Source organism: Cimex lectularius, unplaced genomic scaffold (assembly GCF_000648675.2).
Source record: "Cimex lectularius strain Harlan isolate CLEC.00 unplaced genomic scaffold, Clec_2.1 scaffold68, whole genome shotgun sequence".
Classification (NCBI taxonomy): Eukaryota; Metazoa; Arthropoda; class Insecta; order Hemiptera; family Cimicidae; genus Cimex; species Cimex lectularius.
This window is the reverse complement of record NW_019392732.1, coordinates 1,628,005-1,653,825: the sequence shown is the minus strand read 5'-3', so window position 1 is coordinate 1,653,825 and position 25,821 is coordinate 1,628,005. Positions and strand designations below refer to the sequence as shown.

Here is a 25,821-nt window from a genome sequence, read left to right as displayed (position 1 = left end):
AGATTTTGGAGTGATGAACTGTAATACTGGAAGAGGAAATTAATCAACTCTAATAAACTTTGGGAGGGTTTTATATTTCTGTAATCGAGGTGGTTCAATTTGTGCAATGTTGGCATGTTTCGTTCCTTTTAGCAGGGGTGGTTTCCAGCTTTTGACCCGGTAGAACAACGACACTTGGAACAGGTTTTTGAGATAAGGGTGAATGACGGCAGGTGGCCCGCCGGCTCAATGGGCCCACATCCCGGTCATCATTCCTCCCTCAGGAAAAAAAAGTAAAAAGGAGAAAAAAATAAAAAACTCCCCTTTCACTGCGTTAGGACTGATCAGGCGTGGGAGACGGCCAAGACGCCGGTTAACCGTTTTTATTTTACGCCCGGTTGTTTCACTTTTACCTGAAAGTTCCCTGGTCCTCTGATAAGATATCGTATGTAAATAACTCTATACGATAAGAAGCCACTTCCTCCTCTGCGTAATTTTACCTAATAAGTGAAAAAAAGTGAATCTAACGATTTTAAAACTTATTCGCAAAATAGATTCACAGTTTTTTTTTTAATATTGTAAAAAACAACAAAAATAAACTTGTTACTTAATAAAATCAATATATTAAATTCATCCTTTTTGTTATACAATTCATATAATAAAATTAACGAATGAAATACAGTATTATAAAATGATAATACAAATTTGACATAATTTTGTTAATAACAATGTTAACAAATAAATGTTAGTAATCTGATCAAATATCAAGCGAAATTTTTTTGAAAGCATTAAACACCACCATTTTTTTTGTGACAACACAACATTACAAACTTAAAATAATAATTTCAATTAATTATTCTTTTTACGTAAGGTCTCGGTTGACATGAAAAAGTTAGTGTCACGAGCGGGATTCCAACCCACTTCGGCTCAACCAAGGCCTTACATAAAAAAAATTAATTGAAATAATTAATATGGTCAATTAGACAACTAAAATAAATGGCTTAAATTAATAGTTCATTACAACAAAATTTTATCTATGGATTCAATCAATAATAAACTGTAGATTTTATTTTGTTAATTTTGAAACTATTCATCCGATGCATCTTGGTCCGCCTGGCTTCGCTCATTTACTTTATTAGATGAGTTTAGGCTTGCAAATTTAGTAGGTATTTGGTATTGGTAATTATTGCTAATTTGGTAGGTAAACGCTTGGTACTATTATACACATATGTATAGTAAAATTACGACTTTCTCTCTCTCTCTCTCTCTCTCTCTCTCTCTCTCTCTCTCTCTCGCTCTCGCTCTCTCTCTCTCTCTCGCTCTATCTCTCTCTCTCTCGCTCTCTCTCTCTCTCTCTCTCTCTCTCTCTCTCTCATCAATGAGCGATGAGTGAGAAAGATCGTCCAAAGATTAATAGACTTAGGTAAGGTATAGTAACCCATCCTTACAACTTAAAAATGGACAATCACCGCAGGTTGGAACATACGAATATTCAACCAGGCTAACCGGTCCGCCTATTCTCGCTTGATTCAGCTGTTATAAATAAACGCATTTTTAATTCTTCAGAAAGTTACATTGTAAGTCTAACGTAACACCAGCCCTAAAGGAATATGCGAAAATCTTTCCCCCCAATGGTTTCCTCCTTTTTGATTTCACCAAATGAACAAATGTTTTTCAGCAATTTCAAGTGTATTAATACACAAAAGTAGTATTCGTACATTCGAGCCTCGGTTTTGTTGCGGAGGGTAAGTTAGTTTAGGGCCGAGGCGTGATAAGGAGGAGGAGACGGGAATCCGCCACGCGGGCCGCATCTTTAATTAGCTGCCGTGTCAAATCATCGGCCGGTTTGGGTATTTATCGTAAACTTCGAAATCATTTTTTTGTACACATTTTTTTCGTGCTCGAGTCGTTTTTACACATACAACGATGACAAATTTTCCAAAATTTGTTTTCGAGAGATAGCTCGGAGCAGGATGAAGCGTGCTTGGAATATTAAGACATGTATTTTGTACCACTTTTTTCCTTTAAAGGCTTCTACTTTTCATAGATATATTTATTTACTTTTTTACTTTTTGTGTTTTGTTGAGGTTTCATTAATAAACAAATGAGTTTCCTTACTAGGTCATTAATCGTTTGTATTTCTACTTATAATTAGTCTCATAAACAGTGCTCTTGCCAATTTTTATCTTTACAAACATTGCATTGTTTCCCTACAGTTGCTAGAAAATTGATCTCATTTTGACAAAGTACGTTTTAGCTCAATCTATAATAAGTTGAAAATTGAATCTGTCGTGACAATCGTAACATACTTTTGCCCAAAACATTATTGACATAGGCTGTGTGACATAACAATAATTGTGATATTTATTGGAAAAGAAGTAGTTTCATAAACAGTATTAAATCTTTATTGTGAAAATTGCATATTTTGTGGCCAATATTTACACAGTTTTCTATATAATGACTTGCAAAACGAATTTGTTTTGAGAAAAATTACAACAATAACTTGTAAATTGGATCTAAGGCGACAGGCAACACAATTCTGTTGTAAACAACATAAAAAAATATATGTTGGCCCATAACACAGTATTTTTCTATAAAAAATGGAAAATTGGATCGTGACTATCAATTCTTTTCTCAAGTTTTCTCATTCCCTAACCATCCCTAACCAGTTTTCCCATTTTGTGTTACCAAGTATTACCTAGTTTTTCTATTTAATGAATTGACCATAGAATTTGTCTTGTCGAACATTATTTAGTTTTATCTATAACCACATCAAAATTGAGTCTGTCTTGACAAACATGGTTAGTCTATAAAGTCCAAAGCAAATATTATTAAGTATGTATTATCTTCTTTACCATTGCATGAAATTTAACCGTTGAGCGTTTGTTTGTTGCAAATGGTAAATATTATGGCCTGCCTAAGTTGAATTGAATGTTAAGCGTTTTATCTGTGAAGTCCAACTTCATCATTGCTAATCGCATTAGGAACGCTGTCGCTGTTTGTACTTGATAAATACAGGTTGCACCGTATTTACTATGGGTCAGAGTTAACGACATGTTCCGATCGATCGTTTTTTATTTCCACGATGCTTGATTGTGGGTGTTGCCCATCCGACAACAAAGCAGAACGTCCGAAGCGAAACGAACCGATTATAAATTCTAACAAGCGATTGACCAGATACGACGATGCTTTCTGTGCTAAACCATCGGGATTCTTCGCCCCTGCACGGGACTTGGACGATAAGCGATTTATTGATTTATCATTTGAATGTCGAGCTGGGAGTGCCTGCTGAGAAAGAACGCGCTGTTTTTGTGTTCGGGTGTATCATTGCGTAACGCTGTGTAATTCAATCATGTTGGCCGGATCGGATGTCGGTCGCGCTTCACGCCAATGTCCTCCATTCTCTCATTGTCCTACGAGAGGACGTTATTTACTGGAAAGACGTCTAACCAACGTTTCATAGTCCGTCGGTTTTATAATTCAGGAAAAAGTAATAACATGTGTGTATTTAAAACAGTGAGGCTTTAAAAACCAATAACGACCAAACTCAACGACCAAGAGTCAAGGGGGTTCAGTGCCATCCAATGGGCAAACACTGAATTTTGTTTTAAAAGGAAAAACATGACAAAACATCGAATACCTGTGAGGATATTTAACCAATACATTCCGTTTTAAACGATGGAGACCGTAGCGCCCGTCTTCATCAAAGGATCCCCGCCTCCCACGGCATGTCCCATAAAAAGCGTATGGCTTCGTGCACCGCGTGCACCATTGCTAATTGGCAAGGACATTCGGTAAATAATAGAGTAAATGACTACTTATTAACCGTAGGCCGAATGGGGGAGACCTTGACGGACAAACTCCCACACCGCTCCAACGTTTTCGAGTTCGAATCATCCTTCCTGGAGACTGCCCCGATCCGCCGAGTTTAATGATCTGAGTAAATTTATGGGTTAATTAATATTCTCTAAAGTAGTTCGCGTGGTATTAAAGACATTTGTTTTTGCCATATGAGGTCAGTACGTGTATTCTTAAGTTCATACTTTGGCAACTTTCTGTTAATAATTTTAATGAATACGGTCAATTATGACTGCTAAATGCATATATGGGTTAATACATCTGTTAATAGTTCACAACTGTTCAGAATTGCTGAAATGTTTCATATTGACATGTCAGTTTAGTTCCACAATTTTGGCTTCCAGAATCACGAAAGCCACTTTTACGTAAAAATCATCGAGCGACTAATATTTCCAAAGCTTCTGAGTTATTTAAGTCCTGTAATACCGAACACACAATTTGGATTCAGAGCATCTCATTCTTGTCGGTGGCAACTACACAGAGTAGTGGATAAAATACTACAAACTTATGAAGAAAAAAGTATTGTCTAGGTTTATTTATAGACACCGAAAAGGCTTTCGATCGCGTGTGGCATGAGGGCCTGCTATATAAGATTAAAAAATTACTACCCGATACATACTACCGGCTGGAGAAATCTTATGTAACTGACAGAAATTTTTTTGTCAGCTATAAAGGAGCGAACTCTGAAGTACACAACATCTCAGCGGGTGTTCCCCAAGGAAGTGTTCTGGGACCCCTCCTTTACATTCTGTACGAGCATGACTTTCCAGCCGATAGCAACATCGAAATAGCCCAATTTGCCGATGACAAAGCAGTACTGTCCCAAAGTATCACGCTCAGTGATGCAGAAACGAAGATGCAGAATTACTGCCCAAAAATTGATGATTGGACATCCAAGTGGAAAGTTAAGCTGAATTCAACTAAGTCCAAACTCATTAACTTGACTTATAAGAAGACCTCAAGGCCCTCACATATAGTACTCGGTGGAACTAATATACCTCAAGCGGACTCATATAAATACTTAGGGTTGCACTTGGACTCGCATCTCACCTGGAATAACCACATATCCTCATGTGTAACGAGAATTCGCTTGCGTATTTGCAATATCAAACCAATTCTCTCTAGCAATACTTCCAAATTCCACTTAAGCGACTCCTTTATCTAAGCCTAATAAAATCAATTTGGTTTTATGGCTCGCCCATTTGGTGTTCTGCATCCGCCTCACAAATAAAAAGGATACAAACGCTGCAGAACCGTGTATTACGGTTAATAACAAACGCGCCCTGGTTCGTAAGGAATGAACAGCTCCATCATGAAATATCGTTGACATCGGTAGAAGACGAACTAAAGAAGAGATACCCGATGCTGCTTGCCAAAGCTGACTCCCACCCGAATCCGGCAATTGCACAAATTCCAGGGAATATGCCTCCACCCCGCCAACAAAGGCGGCTAAAAAGAAAGCATCATACGGACTTAAATATGTGTTAATGTAAATAAGTGCTAGTGTAAACGTGCGCCTGACGTTATGATTATAGATAAAAACAAAAAGTAGGTTAATTTATTTATTAATGAGATATTTATTTATCTCAAATTATTATACTCCAGGTTATTATTGTGTGGACTGCCATAGGACAGGACCCACCCTCAAATGCCATGTTAATCACACTTTTTGAGTGTGCTGTATATCAGTATTTGTTAGCAAAACATAATGTGCATGTAATTATGAGTTAAATAAAATAATTATTAAAAAAAAAAAATCTACATCGTAAGTTGTAACTCAATGTAATACTTTCGACTGTTGGAACTGACCCGTATAATGCTGCAGTAGGTAAAAGTAAAAAAAGAATTTAATTCACATTTTCTAAAAGCATGGTTTTATAAAAAAGTTAAGAGTTTCACCTAGCTATCAAGCAATATCAAGCAAAGACCCCGATTATTTCATTAAGCTTTCACTTTTCTGCACCTAATTTCTGAATATGATAATATTGGACCAACTTTGCCGGAACAAAAAATAAAATGTATTAACAAGTCCGTTCTTGAGATGATGATTACTGCTGCATGTTTTATTACCGGCCTACGTGGGGGATTAAAATTTCATATAGTTTGATAGTGAGATTGGGCGACAATTTTACAAAATCTGAAGATTCTAGAGCCCTCTTCCTTGGCAAATGACTAAATTTTCAATATTCATTAGAATAAACCTTAGGATGCTTTTTAATGAGCAAAGTAATGACTTTGACTTTTTTTAACCACTGTACACCGAGGATGAACTTGTTTGGTCGTTTCAGATTGTCCTGGTCCGTCTAACCGCGCTGGTTTTGTCTTTCTGAAGGGATTTTTCATTAAATCACCTTAAGATCTCTCAGTGAATAAGAACAATACACAGATATACATTGAATTTGGCTACATGACGAAAACACATCTGACAAATAAATCCAGTGAGTTATGACAGACCTGGACGATCTGGGACTATTAACCTAATCGTAAATCAATATTACGTAGCCTCAAAACTTTTTGACTCTCTATGACAGGGGCGAAGGCAATAGACACGTGCATGTACACACAAAATATAGGATATAAAAAAAACAGGTTACATATACTGGCATAAAACAATGTCAGTTTCAAAATAGTACAGTACATTCGATCTGGAATCTTAAATAAAACTGATAATTTTGGGATTATCAGTTTATCCAAGGGATAACTCGAAAAGATAAGTTTATTTATTGTAGGTGGCCAACTCAATAGAATTCATGATTATCTTCTCCAATCTGATTCGCATTATGACAAGTTTATTGGGCACATAAAAATAACTATTTTTTTTTTACTACACACTCACCAAAGTAGCATAGTCTCTCACATTCTCTACTGATTATAATCTCACTCGGTAAATAGTTGACTATTCCATAAAAATTTTTTTGAATGTAAATAAAAAATAAGCGGAAAAGAAAGATAGTCTTCACGATTAATTATTTTTTCAGTTACGCCTTGACTGAATATACTGTGAGAATCTCAGTTTATCAGAAATAGTAGCCATATTTTTCAGAATTCGCTATGCGTCTGTGTCTGAGTATCGATGTCATAAGATATGCTCTGGTCGTGGCAATTTTGGTCTTTAACTATCATTGTTTTTTCAGTTTCATTTGAAGTTTATATCTGGCTGACGCCTGCTTTTCTTAAAAAATTTAATGCAGTCATCGGATATACCATTCCATAAAGAGAAGCAATATCTACTTTTAAAAAAAGTTCAACTTTCAGTGGACTGGGTCAACGCTAAACCATCCAGGAAATGAGCTTTGTAAAAAGCAGCAATTGCAGACGACGGTTAACGATGATAATTATACGAATTAGTCTTCGGTTGAAAAATAGGTGGGCGGCATTGCTTACGGGAGCGTGATTTGTGTCCGTAGTCCGTCCGTCCGTGAGGGGGCTTCCACGAAAAACGACACGGGTTGCCACACAAGCGACTACCGAGGCAGGGGTGAGCTAGGATGTGAACGGGACGGATTCTCACGATTAAAATTTCTTCTCATAATCACCGGCAATAATCTGCATTGCGTGCAAACGATAGAGAAGAGACCCGCGAAGGTCCTTACATTTATGTTTCTACTCGTCGTTGAGCTAAAAAAAGACAACACACTCGTGTCGTTTCACGTTATTACACTTCATAAAATTCTACCTAAAAACGGTTGAAAATATGCATATAATCATTAAAGTTTTTCTATTTTCACCATGGTGAGTCTGTTGGTTTCACATTTATTAAACGATTAATAAACTTGGCAAATTTCCTTTCCAGTTTAGTCATTACAGATCATCCTCCCAATTACTGCTCTGTCAAGAACACAGCAAGTTGTTTGAAGTTGCCTGCAACTTGATTGTTTGTGAACATCCTGGTACTCCTATTGCTGGATGTTTTATCAAAACGCCAGTTTAAGATAATATTCAATTGAGTTTAAGTTAGTCAGTAGATAAACGGTTTATCATGGTGGTGCGCTTATTCTTGATGTGGCGTTGGTTTTCTTGATTACCTTTTCTTGATGTAATTTCAAGACAAGTTTAAAGGCATAGTTGTATTGTGAAGTTAGAAGTTTGGCCAGTTCTGATTAGCTGGTCTGCCTATTCTCGCTGTGTATTTTTGTGAAGTTCGTCGTTTGGTCTAGTTGCTCCCGCTGTGTGTTTTGGCCAAACATGTTTGCATGGATCTGATCTAGTTGGCCTATTCTCGTTTCAATTTTAGGTCAGACGTCAGCTTAAAGGTGTGTTCGTAGTGTGAAGTGTGCAAGCAGTTTGGCTAATTCTGACCATGTGGTCCGCTTAAGAGTCAATGATTTAAATTCTGAAGTTTGTAATTTGATTGGATCTGATCTTCTAGTTGGCCTATTCTCGTTTCAATTTTAGGTCAAATCTATTTAAAGGTGTGGTCGTAGTGTGAAGTTTGCAAGCAATTTGGCCACTTCTGACCATCCTGGCTGTTTGTTCCGGCCAAACTACATTTGCACCAATAGTAAAAGTTTATATTTTGAATTTTGCCGGTAATTTGAGCCTCTTTTACTTTGCCTATTTTTGTTCTAATTTCTTACTTTTTCCTTTGGTCCTGATCATTCTGGTCCACCTATCCTCGCTGTGCGTTCCTACTAGTGTGCAGATTTCTTCTAATAAAATAGTGATCAATGATTTATATTGTTGAACTTTGGCTCTGCTCTTCTGTTGGGAAAAATTAGTTTTTGTCCGCCTAGCTTTGCTTATTTTGTCATAGACATTAGAATGTTTTATAATGACCAGATAAGAGGATAATAAATACGTTTTTGCCGCTTTGGACCACTGTGTACCAGTAAAATTGTTTGGTCGTATATAATCTTCCTGGTCCGCCTAGCCTCGCTGTTTTTGTCTATCAGATGGATTTTTTTCTCTAAGTTGTCTTCAATAGTTAATTCTATTGTAAACGACAACAATATTCAGACATCCACTGAAGTTGGCTACATGATGCATCTGACAGGCGAAATCGCTAGGTCAGACAAACCAAGATGATCTGAGATTATTAATCTTCTCCTAATTGATTATTACATAAACCCAAACCTTTATGACCATCTATAAACGGGACGAAGACGAGCAACCTTATGCAGACATCCAAACTATATATTACATATTGAACTGGTATGCAACATCCTTTTGTTTACAAAAATTCTTGGTCCGCCTATTCTCGCTTTCTTTTTTCGAGCTGATCGACCAGGATCGATCATTGACGACCAGGATCGATCATTGACGACAAGGATCACCATTTTTTATATTGTTCTATCCAAAAGATTGTTTAAAGGAAGTTTTATGAAGGTGCGGAAGCTCTCAATATATCATTAAAAAAAATTAAAAAACATGAAATAAAACGAGAAATTGTTATTGGTTTAATCTAGGTTTGTCGAATTTGGCTCAGAATTTCTCGATCCGCTTATTTTTGCTTTCTTTTCGAACAGATTTCCAGGCAGGCTCCATTTTTTCATTTTCTCAGGTAATATGTTTGTTCCTAGGCATTTCGGTCCGTCTATCCTCGCTTTGTATTTTAATCAGGCCCGTTTCCGTTTCAAACATGTTAATTTTTGCAACAAATAGATAAATAACAGTGAAATAAAAAAAATTCTGGTTTAATATTGAAGGTTTTCCTAAATATTTTTGCGCGTTAAAATGACGTTTTGCTTAAATAAAAGTAATACGTGTAAAAGTGATGTAAAGCAAATAAAAATAAAATGTAAAACGGGCAAACACATAGGGGAAATCTTTTGTTCTCGCGTTTCCCAAAAATTCTGGTATGTTATGATCGGCTTTGTTGTAATTCCAAACTCAAGTGCAGCTTAATAACTCGCTAACGTTTTACAATTCGAGTGTTTACACGCTCTGCTGAATCGCAAAATTCGTCTTACTCTCAACAATAGGTTCCCCAAATCCAATCGCTTAATTAGGTATACTACTTAATAAAGTAAGTAAATAGTCTAAATTTATCGATAGAAAATAGTGTTTGGAAAATACGACATAATTGATATTGTCACAAAAATACATGAAAAATCAAATTTGGTGTACAAGTTATCCAGGGTTAAAACGAATTTCAGAAACAAAACGCAATAATTGTCCAAGGATTTAAGACAATACTTTCGATTTGTTCCACCGTTCAATCACAAACCAGTTGCCAAATAATCCATGATTTGTTCGAACGTTGACTGATCACGGGTTCTTACCTCTGATGGAACGCTTTTTTCCAATCTCACAATGGACGACCAAGTTGGTATCTCGGATTTGGACCAAAATTTTTTTGGCGATTCTAAACTCCAAAATATCGGATTTTCGCGAACATGCAGTAAAATATTCAGCTCCTCGTCGAAACTACGCCGCCGGTTTCTTGGTGATGGAACAGCGACCGATCCGATCTCATATTGCGAGCAACACGATTAAACGTTTTGTGGTTCACTCTGGGGCCATCAGGAAATTTCTGGGAATACAACTCGACTCACGACGCGCAATACCACCACTATCAATAAAGCAGTCGTACATAACAACTGAATGTAACGAAAAGGTACTATTGTCAAATTTATTTACTTCCATGAATTAAGATTTGCTCTCATAACGCGAGTTTGACAATGACACAATGTAAACAATAAAGACAATAAAACTTCAGTGAAGAAGCAAAATATTGGAATTAACAATGAAACAAACGAAATGCGTTTTTTTTTCAAATCTTTTGCTCTAACTTTGTCATTATTTTGACCGATATAAATCCGATTGGACGATTGTTTTCAGCGTAAAAAATTCTTTGAAATGATGTGTCAGGATGTGTAGGGTCGCATTTCAAATTTTGAAGTTGAACTGGGCCTTTGAGGTATCCTGTATAATTTTTCTCCAAAAAAGGTAAAAATTTGAAACAGGAATAAGGAATATTAAAGACGTGTTTTTTGTGAGAAAGAACACTCTTCCTACATACAAAATTAGTATATTTTTTTTCTAATAGAAATCTTTTACATATTTGTAATACATACGTACATACGTCTGTAAAAAGCTACGTTTCTCTTCCTTCAAACGTATGTTTGACGAAATTTTGAAGTTGAACTGGGGCTGAGGTACCCTGTATAATTTTGGTTGAAACTGGACTAAAACATATAAAAGACATATGTATGTTTTTTTGATAGAGTCATTGGGTCAAGAGAAATTGAGCCGTGCCTTCTAAAAAGAACACTGCCCAGATATAAAATTTATATTATATTTTGTATTGTATTTTTTTGTATTATCATTTGTAAGTATGTCGGGCTCGAATGCAGGGCCGCTGGATTCGAACCCGGGACCTTTACCTTACAGTGATGAACGCCGTGTCAACGCCTAAACCGTTGCGGCCACCGACGCCCCTAATCTGCTTAAAGTTAAAATCTTTTTAGCCGTTTTTTAATTATAACCAAGTGTCAATTTAAGACGATTTCTCGAAAATCGTATAAATTTAAGAGGTTCAAAAATCCCTAAAATTAAATTCAAACATTTTATATGAGGCGCTAAAACGAAATTTCAGATTAGTGTCACAAAACTAGTTTATACCTCCATTATCGGCGACAAAAAAAAAACAAAAAAACTTTACGTCTACTTATAATTATTAAATGATTTTTAAAGCAATAAAACAAAAAATATGGCCCAAACATTATCAAATTAAAAAAGAAATCAAAATATCATAGTTCGTCATATTTTTTTTAAGAAGTGTATTTTATTTCACATATAAGTCCGGTCCCTAGTTGAGTAAGCAACTGGGAAACATCTGAGTATGTCTCTAACTGCCAATCCCTAGTAAAATTCTCGGTCTGTTTTGACGGTCCAAAACCATTAAAAACATGGTTTTTAAGCCTGATGCAACGGCTGACTGACAGTTTGAATTTGGAATTTCATAAATAAATTTTATATATAATATTTTCATATAAAAATTATTGGCTGACTCATGATGGAATAAACGTTTGATATATCACATATAAAGTTCAGATTGATAAATGGACTAAAGAAACCATATTGAAAAACTAAATAGTAAGAAAAAGCTTAATAACTCAGGAAGCGTTCTTCGGAGAAATTTTTCTAATTAATCATAATCCAATCTTAATAGGATTCTGAAAAGTGTACTGAACCGGGAGAAAAAAAGTTTCAACGAAGTTTAAATATATTAAAACGCGATGGGGAACTAGTTTTTCTATGGCTCCCAGTTCCCCAGTGATCGTTCAGAACGAATAATCGACGCAGGGGTGTTTTAAGAGTTCAGTAATCAGTAGCTTTCGAGTGTCGGACGTGTTAGTATCGTTTCCACGAAAGTTGTTTTTTTAATAGTGATCAGGATCGTATTTCTGAACAGATTTTTCCAGAATGCCAAACCCGTACCAGTGAAATGTTTAATGGTATGTACTTTTCGGGTCGAGGTGATCTGTACCAATAATTAATATCTTAAGTTTGAGTATAAAGAGGATTAACCTGTAAGCACAGCGCGAAGGTTATCGGAGGGGGCTTCCCTCCGGACGACTTTCCCGCCAACATGTGATATGACCGTTCTTATCATATTAGTCAATGGTGATAGAGGTCGCATTGCTCCGTCGGCCTCGAACTGTGTTAGTGCCTTGTTCGTCTTATTAAATAGAACATTAAATCGTCTTATATTCAAGATGGCGTCAATTGAGAATCTACTCTCAAACTGCTTTCAGTGTTATTTGAAATGTATAAGACTAAAGTGAATATAATCAGTGATTTACGATCAAAAGCTTCGCAAGCTTAAGAACATCTAATGAAACTATTGAACACCTTTGTAAGCGATAAGCCGTGTAAGAAAAACAATAACACCATGGGATCGCGCCCGGTTGAACGTTCGTTCGCTCATGCTCCGACAGGAATAAAAACCGGTTAGTCAATTTCATAAAGTAATTAAATCAAACAAAGAGAATAGTACTGGCGAAGAGACCAAGAATTTTCTGAAAAAAATTATTAATAGTCTACATATGTAAAAGTGAACGTTCCTATGTGCGTTAATCGCCAAAACGAAAACTACTGAACCGATTTCGATAAACATTCACACTTTGTTTTTATTAGTGCCGGGCTGGTTTAGAGACTATAAAATGATCATATAGCAAATATTGTGCATCAGGATTTACAAATAAAGAGAGATTTCAGGCATTGTGTGGCGTCCATTTTCTCAGCTGTCCAAACAGGCATTCCGCTCCCGGTATTCCCATTTTTCGAATTCCGATTTCGCTGAAGTTTAATAGTTTTCTCTTATTAATCCCAAAAGTGTTTAGAGACTATAAATCGGGCTTGTGTTACAAATAAGGGACGACAGGATTTACACAAAATAATACCATTTTCCTACGTTCATACGTTTCCCGCGTCATTCAAAATTTAGAGGGGCTAACGGTCAATAGGTGCAACACTATTATTATAATTACTTGATCTGTCATAGTCGCAAAAACTACAGAATTGGTTTCGCTGATGTAAAGATAGGAAGATACAAAGTTCATCGTTGTATCTTTGCTATAGGCAGCAGTGATGTAAGTAGATGTAAGTAGGAAAACGGACTACTGGCATTTCGCATATCCACAAGAAAAGTGACACAAGAGAGTCGAAAAATGATAAAAACTGGATCATTTAGTTTTTTGAAGTATTAGGCTGTGTTATGCTACAGGAAAAAAGACAACTGTTAGCTAGACAGTAGTATGTGTCTCTTTTGAATTGACTGAAACAAACCATTCACAAAAAGTGTTCTGTCGAGCTTTAAAGCATCGGTGTAAGTATTTATTAGAAAAAGAGGCTCATTTTGAGTTACGTCAGTTTTTTCCTGTTTATTGAATGATTTTATGCTGTACCGGAGTCACATTTTCACATCAAGAAAAACAATTGTTAAATCAATCGTACAAATATGTTTTTCGTAATGTGAAATTAATATAAGCCCTGATGATGACCTTTAAATAGGTCGAAAGCTTGGCAGCAACAACTGAATTTGCTTTTTTCTTCAAGACCATACCTCGATGTTGAGTGTTCGTGAATAACATAATTATAATATCGTTTTTCATAATTTTTTAACAATATTGTCTTTTAACTTTTACGTTATTTTATAGTTTCAACGATTTTTTAATGTTTTAATTACATTATTTTTAATCATCGATGAAACATTTATTTAAAAAATTAATTTTATATTTTAAATGACTAATTAGCTTTGACTAAGAAGGGAGTAAAGCACATTTGGGTCAAAAATAATCTTAGTAAAAATTTCTACATGGATATTTATGCTCGTTTATTAGGTTTGTATGTTGTCGGTTACTATCATAAAAAAATTAATACCTTTAGTCATCCTTTGACCACAATTATCATCAGAGGAAACAAACTAACTTAAATTACTAAGGGTCATTGTATGCAAGAAAAGTGTGACAACTCCAAAAAAGGGGGTAATGTTTTAGGGGTAGTACAGCTGGATTGTTAAAGTTTTGTGTTGTCGCTTAAGTCTTGGAGAAACGAAAGCCAACAGTGATGAATTTTGACAGTTTTTATTGTCAACAACCGTAATGGCGTGTACATAATACATAAGTAAAAAAATGTAAACTTCCATTTGTCTCTCCTGTGAAATTTTCTTTTGTTGAGTTGTCTCACTTTTTTTGTGGGTGTGCGATGTGGTTTGACCGTTTCACTTAGGCAAACCATCAGAATTGATAAAAGTGTTCCACGTGAACGTTTATTTAATGTAAAAAGATAAAGACTAACGGGGGTCGGTGGCCGCAACGGTTTAGGCGTTGACACAGCGCTCATCACTGTAAGGTAAAGGTTCCAAACTTCTCTTTTGGGATCAGATTTAGTAATTTTTGCGACTATAGAGTGTTAGCGCCTCCAAAGCGGAATTTGAAAGACGAGGGAAACATAATTATAGGAAAATGGTATATATTTTATAATATATTTGCCAAGGTCAGTCATTATTATTATGTGAATTGAGTTGGGAGAATCCATGGTTTCGTCATGGACAATTATACGTTCCCTTCAGGAACCCAAGGGATTTGTTGTTTGTACATACGCCAAATGAAATCACTAAAAACATTGTATATGCAAGAGACATTGCAGTGAATTTAACGCTGAATACCAGAGTAATTACAATTTAATACAGTGTAATCCAAAAGAAAAATAATTTTGCATATACAAAAATCTAATATTATGATTAATCTTGATCAAACTAATCATTGATATCAAACATTTCAATTGAAAAAAAATGCCCAAAATGCACAGGGGATCACAAATTAAAAGAATATATTGTGGAGGAGAAATTATATATCAATGATACACAGTTTAATAATTTTTGTAGAACTGATAGGAAAGTTGACAACAAGCAGTCGGCGAGTCCCGGTTTAAACATGTTCCTTAGTAAATTTTAATAAATCGACTATGAACCAGCAGTATAAAAAATTGAATTACGTTGTCTGTAAGTAAACTTAAATCATCGTTACTCAATTATACACAATTTTTTCGATATACACAATTTATACAAATTTGTGTCACAGGCAGGATTCGAATCCATGACTTTCGGTGTGTTGAGTAATTAAACATTGTATTGGGGCAATTGATTTCCAATTCCAGATTCCAAACCATCGGATATATCCTTTGGACTGTCCTTTGCTGAAAAAGAATAGAGTACAACTCATGAGGAAGGTTTTGTGCACCGGGGAAAAATGGCCACCAATTGAAAAAATTTTCCTTAAAGACGATATTAGAGACAGTTTCGTTAATTTTATTAAAAGTATAGACGTTATTAAATTAATAGTTAAGCTTACTTTTTCTATCTTTTCATTATTATTATTTCATTTTTTCGTATTTATTTATTTTTTTAATTATTTTTCGTGTTTGTCAGAGTTTTCCTTTTTTTTAACATAAATCCAAAGTATTAAAATAATGTTCAGAAAAATAATAAAAAAAGTGAAATTGCATGTATTTATTGCATGCAGAAATAAATTATCATATAGGAGTAATTAGTATAGGATATAATAAATTTAGTATAGGAGGCCAAGTTTCCTGCTAAGCGTGAATCAAGTAACCTACTTGGTTAAGTTTATATCTTAGGCCCACCAGTTCAAAGTAGGCGAGAGCTACCGGTGATCCAACAGCGGGGGTAAAGCTGCAAATCCACTTTTCTTCTACACCCATTTATTTACATGGGGCCGGATCCGTTGGGTGGGTGTTTTAGTATCCTTTGGGAAAGACGATGGGGCATGGAAGAGAAACTTTTGGACTATTAAAAAACAAATTTGGTACATGTCGGTTCAGAGGTGAATTATGGTTTGTGTGGTTTTTATGTCAGTCTGAATGATAATGTTGTGAACGATTGCTAGAGTAAGAGTGTGTACGCGGGCGTGATTTTGTGTTTGTCACAACGATCAAACTATTAAAAGAATTCATTGTTTGTCTTAGACAAAGGAACCTATTGTCAACGATACATTCTATTCATTCATCAGCACATCAAAAAAACATTACATTTGAAATTTTTAATCCATCATAAGTCAACTGCTTAACGATCCCAAAAATGGGCTTTGTCAAAAGAAGCACTTCAGTGAACAAACAACCTTAGGACATCTTGAATCATCAATTATTAAAAGTGAATAAGACATGAGGTCCGCCGCGCCGCTTAGATCTAGATGCGGCAAAAACCTTTAAAATTGTTTTATTTTGGCTTCTAGAAAACAATATTTCTATTTAGTTCATTAGTTTTACTGCAGCTTCATCATTACGATAAGAACTGAATTATTGGTAGAAATAATAAAGCAGAGTACGAAAGTTTTCATTACCAAACAGCGCAATAATAATGAAATCACCTGTTGATAGTATACAAACAAAAACGAAAGCTTGTCCTAGCGTTCTTTTTAAAGGTCTAAATTCAATGATACGTAGTCGATTTATTCCCCTTGAACTGAAATTGCAACTATTGTATTATTTTATGGACATAATTTTCTTTGCCTACTTGGAACAACAATAAATTATGTTTTTTGTCAGCCCCAAATTATGAGGTTTGTAAACCAAAGTTTTTAAGACCCTTTTAATGGCCCTCTTGATTAACTAACATCAAATAATTTTTTAACTAAGCAGTATTGCTCACAATTGTTTTATACACGGGTTGCGTATAACGTAGTACGAATTCCAAGTTTGGGAGAAAATTAATTCCAGGTTTTTGTTCAAGAGCGTGGATTCAAAAAAAGCTTAAGCAAAGACCGAATATTTCTTTGTTTTAACTTTTCCGCAACTAATTTATTATTAGACAATCACCATCTTCAAACAACTTAGTCGGAAATTGAACAAAAAATAAAATGTATTCTTAAGGATGGTCCTGCCCAGCTCCATGTTGATGTTGAAGATTAAAATTTCATACAGTTTAGCAAGTGACATTGGGCTACAATGTCCTACAAAATTTGTAGCTTCTATAGACGTTTGCTCTGTAGGCACACATTTGGCGTACCCTTATTTTTAGGTTGTAAAGGTCAACATTTTCCCTGTAATCGTAGAAGCGATACTTCTTTCATTTAGCGTCGCTGTTTATTCCTGTCAGACGGGTTTCTTTGCCTTGAGCACTTGGCTTATGACAGCGAACGAGAAAAATATGCAGACATTCACTGAAATTGTATTGTATTTACACAAAACCAGCGAAATCAGACAGACCAGGATGGTCTGAGACTATTAACGTACTCGCAAATTGATTGCTACATAGACCCAAACCGCTATGACTCGTATGACAGGGACAACGACGACATACACCATGAAGACACTCACAAAATTTAGGATATAAAAAAATAATATGCAACACTGGCAGTAAATTTTAAACTAATGATTCGTCGAGCACATTCAGTACATTCGATTAGGAATCTTAAATGTAACTGATAATTTCGGGATTATCAGTTTATCAAGGGATCACTCGAAAAGATAAAGTATTTTATTGTAGCTGGTCAACTCAATGGAATTCATGATTATCTTGTCCAGTTTGATTCGCATTAAACAAGTCGTTATAGATAAACATATAAAATATGTGTGGCGTTTAGTGACCGTTAACCAATGATTATTTGGAGATCGTGAGGTGCGGTCTGGTGTGACGTAGGTTTTAGAAAAACATTTTCTTTATCATGCCAACGTTTCGTTTTTTTTTAGATCATCTTCAGGGCCTGGGATTTATAGACATTAATTAAATTTTACATATAAAATATATTAATCTTTTTGAGTTACGAAATAACTTGGATGGGTTTTGGGCCTGTGTATCTCTTTATATTGGAACAAGATTATGAATGAAAAACACTAAAAAGCACTTTTTACAAACACACAGGAAAACCAGACTTTTATTGTTTAAAACTTATCTTTTTATTTAATCAATTGTCATTTTAATGATTATATTTTGAGTTTTTTTTGAAAGCCAAAATCAGTAATTATAAATAGAAGAGGGTATTTAGATATGGTATATGTTCATCATATTTTTGAAAATTATTTAAAAGAAAAGTATTGTTTGCCAAATATTAATGGAAAACGCGAGGAAATCGATTTTTAAAAATGATGCAAAATGTCTGTCTGTTTGTAAAGAATTGCACTCGTTTGTTAATCATGAAGGGGCAAATTATTTCAGGCGTATTCAGAGTATTAAACTGGCTTGAGGCTTATGGTTGTAGCTTATTGGAAATTTGCTTCGTGCTTGATTGTTTTATGATTCTATCGTTTAGTATTAGGATGGTATGATGATGTGAATTGAAATGTCATAACAATGATGATGCGAAAAAATAAATTGAAGGGATTAATTTTTTTTTTAAGAAAAGCGTTTTTTTATATCATTTTTAGCTAAAGAGATTCAAATTATTTATAAAATATGCGGAATTAAAATTGTTATAACAAATTATTGATTTGGGCGCAGGTTGTTGCAGGCGATGATTTAACTTTTTCGAGGCTGTTTGTTTGTAGGTTGCAATTTGTTGGAAATTGGTTTCAAGCTTGATTGCTTTAAGATTTCATTGTCCACAGTAAATATTATATAAGAAAATGAAGTATTAAGAATAATGATGCCTGCTAAATATCGAGAGTTTGTAGGTTTTAAATAAAAACCAGCCAAATTTGGCCACAGGGCAGAGATTTCAAGTAGGTTTAAAATGTTTCGAAAATAGTTGACGGGGGATTTTGAGACGTTGGGATATTTTCTTATCGCGGGCTGTTCTCGCCTTTAAATTTGGGGATAACGTAATAACCCAAATTGGTTCCAGGCCTGTAGGATATATCTCATAAATAATTCGGTATGTACCGGAGGGAAGATAACACACTTTTGTCCAGATTAGATAACTGGATTGTTGTGTCGCCTCTAGGCGTTATGTACTAATTTCTCCGGCCCCCTCGATTGATTTTTCATTGAGAATAACAAGGCGAGACGCAGATCAATGTAGCTACGAGTGGGTCCGTTATCACCCGCTACGTGCTTAAAAATCCCTGGCTTTTTTTCGTCGTGAGAATGGCCGGAAACTCGTTATTTAACGAGTCCGAGACCGGGGATTTTAACCAATTGTCACAAAGGGGATTAACGCTGAATCGACTCGCCGTGTGTAGTTTCAAAAGTGTATTGTATTTAATATTTTGTAAAATAAATAAAAACCGCTGAATAAAAAGCTGTTCTTTTGAAATAAAATCAACAAATGATGATATAAAAAATCCATCTTTTCGCTTTTATGACGTCTTATGTTAATAAAAAGTGCCGTAGTATAAAATAAACGCGGATAATTTTTCCCTTTGGAAAATAGTTTGAAAACGTATCGACCTTTCTATTACGACTTCCGGTTCTTCTTTAAGGTCATTTTGCTACCGAGTCGAAGACTTCAGGTAACTTTACTAACTCATTCAATTTTCGCCAGTGGGTCTTTTGAAAAATTTTACAATCTGTTGGCCCGTAAAATACCGAACATTGAAAGATACTTAATCTGAACTCTGACTTGGCTTTCCTTTGTAAATTCTCTTGGTATGTACCATACCAGCTGGCGACAAGAAAGTTAGGTTCAAGTCTAAGATTTGAATCGTGCTTTTTTGAAGTTTAGAAGAACCACCGGTAAAATAGTAAAACCAAATCGAATACAACTTTGGGAAAATATTTTTGTACAGGTATTTTGATGTTTTACTTACTTTATACTAAATTCACTAACGGGTTAGGGTTCAGTTTGTACTTAGGCAGTTTAATCATGAGTTTGGGACGTAGTTAAAAAAAAATCAGGCATTGTGTTTTTACATGTATATTTTATATTTACAGCATAAATGTATCATTTATGTTTATAAAGATCTCAGACAATGCGATTTATTTTTGAAAAATTGAATTTACAAAGTGGCTATGTTACTTTGAATCATCAACGTCCTAAGTTAAAGAAATCACTCTGGCATACTTACAAATGGGCTTTTTTCAAAAACATCGCCATCCCGAAGGTTAATATAACTTCGTTGTTGAAATACCCTTCTAAAAAAATTGAAAGACATTTTCTAATGCTACCAACTCATACGCACATTCAAAATTTAACACTTCCGTATTCTCACAGACAGAAAAAAACACCCACACAGAAGATCGCGCATGCACGCATACTCGCGTATTGAAATTTTAAAGAATGCATTTATTATAACTGGATCGCACATAATTTCTAGCGATACACTGTTAAGATAAGAGAGTTTCTCGTTTGATTATCTTTCTTCCATTACTCTTACATGCTTTTTCCAATTAGTCATGCATGGATGGACTTCTGGAGATAGGGCCACAATAAAAAGGGGACTTACGGAAATAGGAGAAGATTATGCGAAATGTGTTGGAAGCCGTAATCGCTGATGAACATAACGTTTTCTTTTATACGGCTAGTTTTAGTTAACATCTATATTAATATTTTATAAAAAATATTTTAATGCTACATGAAGCCAATATTCAATTCTTCATATTTTTGACAAAAGCATTATGTAACATATTCCAGACACGAGACGTCTTTGCTCTCAAAATAATAGAATAAGTGACTAGCAGTTGGCACTACAGATATTTTCCCGTCTTGAAGAGAGAAAAGGAAGGGAAATGGAAAGCGAGGTGCTTAGACGTCGAGCTTGAATTCCGAATTTGAGGAAATCAAATATTTATAGCCACTTCAACTTCGCTCCTCCGGCAATAAGGTGGAGGGTTTCCCTCGTCAAACAATCCTTTATTTAAAAGAAGAGCCGGCATTTTTAGGCAAACAGTCTGACGGTAAATACAAGGGTAGCAATCACCTGTATCGTTCCCGCCGTCAAAAGTTGCCTTTTTCCTTGTAAACAGGGGCTTTTAGTTTAAAAGATTTCTAGAAATGGGTGTAGGTGAGCTCTTTTAAGCCTTTTAACAGCAAAACACTACAGCCCAAATGGTACACGCATTTAGAGTATCAAACGAAAACACTTGACTTTAAAAAATAAATTTCCATTCAATTTTTCCACGATATATCCTATAAAATGAATCTACCGATTTAACTGTTTTTTTCCCCAAAGGATTTTTGATTATATTTTTTGATTATTCAAGGTTTTTGGAATACATTATTAGGCCTAGGGATTTTACAAAATGGACATCTGATTGTTGTATGAGGTCTGAGGAAGGCGTGAAAAATTGGATCTTGGTTTTCCAATTTTTTACTACTTGTACTGGTAAATTGGTTTGGATCGCATTGTGTACTTTTTTAACTCAGATCTGTTGGACGACAATCGTTTAATTCGTCTGCTACCCCAGAACCGTATCCAATTGTGTATTAGGCGAGTTTTTTTAAAGCCTTAAAGCTTTCTAAATACCCCAGGGGAAATTCACCTCTACATTTATAATCAGTACGCCTACCAAAAGAATTTTAACATATTAATTAATATAAGTAATAACTCAATATGTCTAAAACGAGCATTACAGATAAAATAGAACCCAATCTTAATCAGACTCTATTAAACGATTAAAACAAGAGACAAATAGACATCCACTGAATATGCCTAATCATAATAACGCGCCTGACAGACAAAATAAGCTACATCAAACTAGACCATTAAAATCGGACATGATCAATCAACTACTGAATTGGCTATAAGTGTATAAAACTAGCTCAATATACAAAATCCAACCTTAATTAGACTTTATAATGTGTACAAACTCGAGAGAAAACTGGCAGACATTCACTGAAGTTATATACATGACGATAACATGTCTGGTAGACACTAGATCAGACAATACCAGGAAAATTGGGGAAGATCACTGAACTTCTAAATTGACTATAGCTGCATAAAATATCTCCAGACATAGAACCCAATAATCAGAAAATGGGGGAAAACGATAGACAACGGATAATCATCCAAACAGACAAAATCAGTTTGATTAGGCAACCTCAAATTAATGGGAGATGGTCTAACTTCTATGTTAACACTTAGGATCAACACACTTAACACAATTAAGACTTTATACAAAACAAAGAATTAGCCAGGAACAAATCATCTGATAAAGAGAGAACATGCGGACCAGTCCAGCCAAACTATTATTTCGAAAATTCAGACTTTTGATTTAACACCTTCGCTGAACATTTTAACGTCGTATTTTAGACTTTAATATTTCTTTTGTACATGTAAAACATAAACATAATAAATAAAACTAAACTTTATACTTTTTTTGTTACAGGAAAATGTTCATCGGAGGACTCAGTTGGCAGACAAGTCCAGGTAAGAAAATTATTTTCATTTTACATTATAATAAATTTGTGTGTGAATGGAAAAACAGACAGTTGTCGAAACAGCGTAGATTATGTGTTACAAAATTTACACATTTTTGTTGATCGTTCTTAGTATTTGTACAATACGATTGTATTGAGCCCTCGTTTTAATCATTTATAAGGTTTCTCGACTCGACCGACATATTGGCCCGAATTTACAAAATGAATCAAAGAAACAAAATCGAAGGTAAGGGTGAGATCTTAATCATAACGTTGCCCACACACGTAGGCTAGTATCAATATGATTAATTCAAGGCACGTGTGGGATCAAAGCAGTGGATATGATTTCTTCCTGATGCCTAGGTAATCTGAACCATCTTTGCCCTGATGTTGTTTATAGATTTATAGGCAAATCAAGAATGTATTGACTGTTAAATTACGTTTTTAATATATCGTTTTTCTATGTGTCAATTTGTATAAAGCAATGAAACCAGGCTGGTTTGAATTAAAAAGTTAGAGCATATTTTTTGTTATCATACAGTAGTGGGAATAGAAAAATGACCAACTTATTTTCTTTACTCTTACGCATAGTTTTCAAATAAACTCCTCTTAGCAGTGTATATTTTTAGCCGATGTATGGGAAGGAAAATGCTACCCTTAGGGTCAATATCACACCAGTTTTCATACTAAAAATTTACAATAATTTATGTCAAAACGGTTAAATGAAATGAAATCGCCTTTGTCATTTTCCTTCCGCCTTCCCTGAGATTTTCAGATTATTCGTCTTTCATTATGCAAAGGATTATTGCCGATTAGTTAGAGAGAAACTTAGAAATTAATCGACTTGCTCAACTTCTTAATCCAGGCTTTTAGCCAGGTGGATTGGGCCACGTCGGCCCTTCTACCTATAAAACTCTGATCTAGTTGGAGAAGTTGGCGAATAAGCGAGGACACCTGGAAGCGACTTAGCCGGCGTTTAATTAGCAAAAGACTAAACAAAAATTGAATACGGGATTGTGGAAAATCTGTAATATTTAACTTGGAAATATTATTGTTTTGTGTTAAATTTTGATGAAAATTGGCGGGGTGTTGAGCCATCTCTAAATTGTTTGACGTTGAGTGGATGTCTGCGTGTCTCCATCCTTCGACCTTGGTGTAAAATCTAAAAAAAAGGTGATTTCTTTGTAAAGGTCGGTGTACTCAATTTACGCGATTTCTACCTATCTTGTCTGATTTGGTTTATCAGTCACACTTCGTTAATTAGTTTATTCAGTGGATGTCTGCTTGTTGAAGACTGTATAATAGAGTCTGATCGAAGTTGAGTTCTATTTTCTACAAATATTTAATATAAGGGTACTTGTAACGTATCCGTCCGTCTGGCTATTTTTACTGGTTTTTACATGTTAACCATCTACATTGGATGTCGGTCTGTTGTCTCTCGCGTTCGCTCCTATTGTAGAATTTAAAAGAGGTTCGTTTCTATTTTTTTTTGTTAATCGTTAACATAAGTGTACTTGGATCATCTGTACACCCCGGTCTGCTTATCCTAGCTGGTTTGAACTGTCAAATGCGTTTCATCATCAACTACCCCTATTCAGTGGATGTCCCCTTGTCTCTCATGTTCGCTTCTACTGCAGAATCTGAAAAATGTTTGGATTCCATATAAAAACTGTCGAATTCAATTTAGGCTTCTTCTGCTTACCGTGGCTCTATGTCAAAAATGTTTAAGCAACTCGCCTTTTTCAGTGGATGTCTACTTGTCTCTCACGTTTGCTCCTTTTTATAGAGTCGGAAAAAAGTTTGCTTATGTGTACTGTAATCAAAAACATAGTTGTACATGGATCATTTTCGATCATCCTAGTCTATCTTCGATGGTTTTTCCATTAGGCACGTTTACTGGATGACTGTTGTTTCTCGTGTTCACACATTTTATAGTCCGATTAACGTCCCAACCTATAAAGAAATAGTTTTATGCAAGCTAAGTCAATTTAGGAGTTGATTGATCGCCTCCGATTTTCCAGGTCTAGTCTGATTTAGCTGTAATTGTCTGACACGTTATCGTCATATTTATAACTTCAGTGGATGTCTGTCAGTGTCTCTCATGTTCGTTCATATTATAGAGTCTAATTAAGCTAGAGTTCTGTATATGGAGCTAGTTTTATACAATCATAGTCAATTCAGGCGTTAATAGATCGTCTCCGATTTTCTTGGTCTGACCTATGAATCCGATCTATCTGGCGGATTATCGTCATGCAGCCCTATTTAGTAGATGTTCGTTGTTGCTTGTTGTATTGAGCTAGTTTACGCGTTTATAGTCTATTTTGAAATTGGCTGATCATCTTAAATCATCTTTGGGGCGAGCCGGTTTGCCAGTTTTGTAGAGTCTGATAAAGGTTGGGTTCTATTTACTGACATCGTTTGTGTATTTCTTGCCAATCTAAAAGTTCATTGACTTCAAACATCCTTGTTCTGCCTAATCTAGCGGGTTTTGTCTGGTAGACGTGTTATCGTCTTGTAGGCATATTCAGTGGATGTCTACTTGTTGTCTCTTGCGTTCGCCCTTCTTATATAGTCTGTAAGAGGTTGGATTCTATGATCATGAACATGTGGTACCTGAATTATCTCCGTCTATCCTGCTCTTCCTATCTTCGCTGTTTTTTTCCACTATGCTACTTCACTGTATGCCTCTCGTGTTCGTCCCCTATTGCGTTGTTATTTTGACAAACCAAAACTGAAAGAATATTGCACCATACGACAATCGGAAAGCAAAACAATTCTTTCCCAGTTGTTCGTTGGTCCATTTTATTTCGCACCTTTGTTTTTCAAACGTTCTTCTCAACGTTGGAGACCAATTAGTTTGTTTTACTCAAAGATTTCTAGGATACAATTAATTAAGGTTTTTAGTTGAGATGATCGGTATCATTTTCTAGCAGAAGAATACCCTTAAAAGGGATGCAGAGAAATAGAAAAGGTCATTTCTAGGATATTTAAGAATTGAACTTGTCGTTTTAAATTGTTTTTCGGGTGTATTATTTTTATTTAACGTATATAAATGAAAGAAAATTCTTGTCTTAGTCTTCTTAGTCTCTTGCTATGACAATTATAGTCCGAGGGCATTTTAACGACGTTCTGTCATTGTTATCATTTTCCCATGTACAGACAAAAGGTATTACAGTCAATTAATTCTTCAAGGACTAAGATTTCTGCTATCTATTCAACATATTGTTATAATACGTTTATTTCGATGTTATTTGGATATAATCAAACGTTGACAAAGATTGTTCTT

General features: G+C 35.1%; 1 protein-coding gene across 23 annotated transcripts in view; it reads left to right on the top strand.

Annotated features, from left to right (window-relative positions):
• LOC106661379 (RNA-binding protein Musashi homolog Rbp6) overlaps positions 1 to 25,821 on the top strand; it is an 892,072-nt gene that overhangs the window by 26,421 nt on the left and 839,830 nt on the right. For 20 of the 23 annotated variants that reach the window (XR_001339703.2, XR_002910290.1, XR_002910298.1 and 17 more), the window contains exon 2: positions 22,505 to 22,545. Coding sequence is in view for 6 of the 23 variants with exons in the window: in XM_024226885.1 (XP_024082653.1) it covers positions 22,505 to 22,545 (41 nt within the window). In the remaining 17 variants the exon portion in view is untranslated. Of the gene's footprint in view, positions 1 to 12,375; positions 12,732 to 19,495; positions 19,690 to 22,504; positions 22,546 to 25,821 lie in introns of those variants that run through there. The other 3 variants (XR_001339705.2, XR_002910292.1, XR_002910293.1) reach the window with 2 other exon arrangements.